Here is a 5,543-nt window from a genome sequence, read left to right on the forward strand (position 1 = left end):
CCCGAACCCGAAATTGAACTCGATATGAATTTGACTCGAATCGGACCCGACCTACACCCGAAAGAATGAACGACCCGGAATAACCTGAACCGAAATTGATCCGACCGTAACTTGAACCTGATCTGAGGCTAGATTGACCCTACACAACCTGATCCTGATTTGACCCGAGACCTGATTTGACCCGACCCCAACCCGACTTGAATACCTGAATTGACAGCTCTACTATTAGGGTCTTAAGTAACAAAATGATAGATGAAGGTAGATGATGAAGAAAGAAGGGGCAATTTTGTAAAATAAAGTTAGGGAACATGGCATTGTGAACGGTGAATAAAAACTACAATACTAGTATATATTAAATAAGGACATACGGGCACCATTATTCCTTTTAAAACCGTAGTTAACTCAAGCTAGGGTACTGTGCACTATCATGTGCATTCTCATTCCATAGTTTATACAATTCTTCCCCCAATTCTCAACCTCTCAAATTATAATTTCCATACAATTTGTCATGGAAGATCAAGCTATCAAACAATCCAACAATCATACTACTACAACTTCTAGTGAAAACAGCAGTATCAGTACTATTAGTTCTAATACTACTACATCTACTGCTACTACTAGCAGTAAAACTGAGAGAAACAACACCACTAGTGGTGAGCCTGTAAGGTCAAGATGGACGCCGAAGCCGGAACAAATACTAATTTTGGAATCCATTTTTAATAGCGGTATGGTAAACCCTCCCAAGGAAGAAACCGTCCGAATTCGGAAGCTTCTGGAAAAGTTTGGTGCAGTAGGTGATGCTAATGTTTTTTATTGGTTTCAAAACCGCCGCTCTCGTTCACGCCGCCGCCAACGCCAACTTCAAGCCTCGCTCGCCGCCTCTGTCACCCCCGTTGGAGGTCAGACACCACCACCGCCTCCGGTTTCTATGAACCCGGGTTTGCTAGGTGGTGGTAGTTCTAGTAGCTTGTACGATTTCGGGCATCACAATCATCATCACCATCACCAGAATAGTATTATTAGTACATGCACAACACCGGCTTCTTCGAGTGTTACATGTTTTTCACCATCAAATACTAGTACATCTTCTACCAATTTTGGTGATTGTGGTGGTGTTGTTGATGATATTTTTGGTAACTATTCTGGGCAAATGGGATTAATTAATTCTAATCATCATTTGGACTGCCCTTCTTCTTCTCCGAATCTAGAGTTTCAATCGGGTATGTTACTTTAATTTAATTTATTCCTTAATTCTTTAACTTATTCATTTGGCCTTTTAAGGTTACATACTACAATATAATAATTAACACTATGAAAATTGATTGTTTAGGTACCAGGTATATATAATTTGTATTTAATCTAACTTTGTTGAGCCCATGAGAAAAACCCACATGTGAGTGAAAGTGTTGTCCCACATTGAAAGAATATAAAAGTGAAGAGAAATATTAGGATGTGTATCCCACATTGAAGAAAAGAGAAAGCCGTGTACACTTTATAAGGCTAAGGGGCTACTCCCCTCATTGCCATATGGTTTTGAGGTGGAACCTCCTTAGTCGTATAAAGTGGACAGTTGTGACGGGTGTGGCCCAGACCCGTTTATCATGGTATCAGAGCCAAGTTGGGTTGTGTTGTGATCTGGGCTAGTATTATGGACAACTCACATGTGAAGGGGAGTGTTGAGCCCATGAGAAAAACCCACATGTGAGTGAAAGTGTTGTCCCACATTGAAAGAATATAAAAGTGAAGAGAAATATTAGGATGTCTATCCCACATTGAAGAAAAGAGAAAGCCGTGTACACTTTATAAGGCTAAGGGGCTACTCCCCTCATTGCCATATGGTTTTGAGGTGGAACCTCCTTAGTCGTATAAAGTGGACAGTTGTGACGGGTGTGGCCCAGACCCGTTTATCATGGTATCAGAGCCAAGTTGGGTTGTGTTGTGATCTGGGCTAGTATTATGGACAACTCACATGTGAAGGGGAGTGTTGAGCCCATGAGAAAAACCCACATGTGAGTGAAAGTGTTGTCCCACATTGAAAGAATATAAAAGTGAAGAGAAATATTAGGATGTGTATCCCACATTGAAGAAAAGAGAAAGCCGTGTACACTTTATAAGGCTAAGGGGCTACTCCCCTCATTGCCATATGGTTTTGAGGTGGAACCTCCTTAGTCGTATAAAGTGGACAGTTGTGACGGGTGTGGCCCAGACCCGTTTATCAAACTTTCACTTTAAATTTCATATCACTTTTGTTCCTTTTTTTTTATTTTTTATTTTTTTTGATACATTTTATTTTTTATTTTTTTTTAGCTGATTATTGAAGCCCTAAAATCAAGCTTTAAATTGTTACTCAAGTATCATTTGGCAGTAATAGTAGTAGGTTTAATGAATCTTGTATAAAAATGAAGAAAAAAAAAACGTACTCAGTAAACCCTCAAATTAAGACTGAACTGATTGTCAATATACTGTATGATTAATTAGGCTTATATATATGCAATTAACATAATGAAGTGTTCGTAAAAAAAAAAAAAAAAAAAAAAAAAAAAAAAAAAAAAAAAAAAAAACATACTGAAGTGGGAGTCACAAGGTAATAAAAAAAAGATTGGGAAAACAAAATTATGAGAATATCTTGTGTTTAAAAATTACATAGTTTTCAGTTGTAGCTAAATTTTAGTTATTTATTTCAAACTCTTCTACCACATGCACACATATTTTAACTTAACCTAAACTGTTGCAACTGACATTCATTAAAAAAATAAATCATGCAAATTTCTAAATTCTATTTCTCCATGTTAATTGCACTCAATTACAAATCTTATAGTGATGAATAATTGAAATCATATATATCTTACCTTTAATATACATATTACATTATTGTTCATGTTCAAAGAACAAAGAATTAGGGCAAGCTAAGCAATTTGTGTGTTTATTTTTCTTTGTACGCAATTTGTGTGCTGATTTTTCTTTATATCAATTAATCGCCTACTTGTTAGTTCAATTGCAAATGACGTTGATAATTTCATAATTGTAGGGATTATAACAGTGTTTCTAAATGGAGTAGCAACACAAGTACCGGACGGGGCGTTAGACATGAAAGCAATGTTTGGAGAAGAAGTGATATTGGTGCATTCTTCTGGTGTGCCTGTTCCATTCAATGAGTATGGAATTTCTCTTCAAAGCTTACAACATGGAGAGAGTTACTTCCTAGTATGTGCTTCTTCTTTGCTGTTGTTTTGTTATTGTCCTAATGCATGTGTTATGAGAAACTTCCTTTCTTAACTTGTGTCTTCTATTGATCTTTAATTTAATTAATACATGAAACAATGATGCATTAATAATATAAAATTCATACATTAAGTTTGTCATTTTTTTTTATAGGATGTCTTGTTAATTTTAAATCATATATATTATTGTCACGTACTCCCTTCTTTAAAATTAGTAGGTTGCTAATAACTTATTAATATATATATATAGATTGATGATTTTAATATAGTACTTACTACTTAATGCTGATGATCTAGAAGATTTTATCAATATTCAAATACTCTATAGTTTTATAAATTAGTATTAGTAAACTTATGCTTAATAAATCTTAAATATAATAACAAAAAGAAACTAGACAAAGTGTCTAAGAGTTAATAATAGCAATTATAAACAGAAGTGATCAATGTTGATACAACGATTAATGAAGAGTAGTTATGTAAATTAGATTTATATATAGTATATTGTCAAAGTTATCATCTATATTATTTAAAAAACCAATTCAATTAAATCAGCTATCATGTGTCATTAGCAAGATACAAGGATAAGCTGAGGAAGTGCGTGGCACATTTATTTTGCTCATAGTTTATGCTATAGGAGAATTGAAATTGATTATCTAGTTGCATATTGTTGAGTGTACATTTATTAACAAGGGTTTCTTTGGTCATAAGAGAATGACCCTTACTATTTGGTGAATAAAGTTTCGAAGTAGGGGTTTAATACAATGTGATTGTCACTCCTTATTTATCATTGAAGCCTAGATCATAAATTAAAGTAATGATCCTTGTCCCGTTCGTTTTAGATCAATTTTTCTCTATAAAATGAATACAAATAAGGGTTCATGAGTTTAGATAATGATTAGTAATAAATTTAGACAATATCAGATAAGATAAGTTTATGGAAATTTATATAACAAAAATGTATAATGATTACCCAAGATTGTCTTGTCCCCTCCCAAAAACATCATATTTAGATGCGAGATGATTCCTTATGTTTAAGGATGATTTAAATTGGTTTGTCTTTAGACATATGCTCTTACATGATATATCATATAAAACCTTTAGATATATTAAAAGAAACCCTTCTTTTGTCATAGTTCGATCATCATTCTCCATGACTAGTAAGTGTATTGATAATATACAATTAATCAAAGTAACAATCAGATCTAGACATTGAGAATATAATTTGAACTGATAATATTTATAAAAATCAAATCTAAACATTGAGAACATTCCTAAGAATTACCTATAATGTAATTTAAAGTGATAATATAACAATCAGACCTAGATATTGAGAATATTGATAAAAATTACGCGTAACAATGGTCAATGTGATAAGTAGTCACAGTCAAAGAACATAAGAATAAAAAACATATAAAACACTGACAATTAAGAAGGTAAAATGGACACATGAATTCTTTGGCATTGTACTACTTTTGATTTAACAATACAACTTACATAGTACTCGTATATTCTACCTTATGACAGCTGACTTATGATAGTACAAACTACAAAGGGTTTATTTAAGCATCCACGATGAGCTGACTTAGATTCTACCAAATGACAGCTGATTCATTACTCATTCATCATTTATTTTTATTTATTTTTCTATATTTTTACTACCAGTATATTTTTATACTATTATTTCATGAAAATTTTATTTTTTGGGTAATTTTGCAGGTTCCAAGAATCGCTTAAAATGGGAATAATAGCTGCACCGACCAATTTGGGATCTTTCATCTTCTCCGCGTCACTGAAGAAAAAAAATTAAGATACTTAGATCATAACAATTTTAATATTTTAATTACTACACAAAACAGCTCTTAATTACTTGTGTTTAATCTATATATCAAGATCTGTATCATATGCATTCAGATTAGTAGAGGCTTATATTATATAATGTACTCTTTTTTAATGGGAAACATCAATTTTTTTTGCAAAGAAATAAACATTAGTTATTTAGTTCCCCTCCATAAAAAGAGTAAGAGTATGAGCCTTTACTATTATGTGTAGTCAAGTGACTCAAGAGCTGCAATTTTCATTTGCAAAAACCTTAAATTTATCCTATACATATTCTCTTTATTTCAATTTTTTTTTACATGAATGATCGTTTTCATATTTATTTTTCATTTTGCATTTTTCAAAAATTAATTAATAAGAAAAAAGTGATTAGCTAGGGATGACAACAGAAGTCAGATTCGTGTATCCATTTCCACTTGATAATACTTATATCCATATTATGTTACCTTATAGATTTTCGAAAAATTAAAAAGAAAAAAGTGATTA

General features: G+C 32.5%; 1 protein-coding gene across 1 annotated transcript; it reads left to right on the plus strand.

Annotated features, from left to right (window-relative positions):
- Positions 1-399: 399 nt before the first annotated feature.
- On the plus strand, positions 400-5,300 carry LOC145584554 (WUSCHEL-related homeobox 11-like). Its single transcript, XM_081641371.1, has 3 exons — positions 400-1,220; positions 3,029-3,204; positions 4,938-5,300. The coding sequence occupies exons 1-3, from the start codon at positions 509-511 to the stop codon at positions 4,953-4,955; spliced, it is 906 nt and encodes a 301-aa protein (XP_081497497.1). The 5' UTR covers positions 400-508; the 3' UTR covers positions 4,956-5,300.
- The last annotated feature ends 243 nt before the right edge of the window (positions 5,301-5,543 follow it).

This window comes from Chenopodium album, chromosome 2 (genome assembly GCF_948465745.1).
Source record: "Chenopodium album chromosome 2, dcCheAlbu1.1, whole genome shotgun sequence".
Classification (NCBI taxonomy): Eukaryota; Viridiplantae; Streptophyta; class Magnoliopsida; order Caryophyllales; family Amaranthaceae; genus Chenopodium; species Chenopodium album.

Coding starts and splice junctions, on each gene's coding strand:
- LOC145584554 (XM_081641371.1), top strand. CDS start 509: ATGGAAGATCAAGCTATCAAACAATCCAACAATCATACTACTACAACT. Junction 1,221..3,028: donor GAATCTAGAGTTTCAATCGG/GTATGTTACTTT, acceptor TCATAATTGTAG/GGATTATAACAGTGTTTCTA.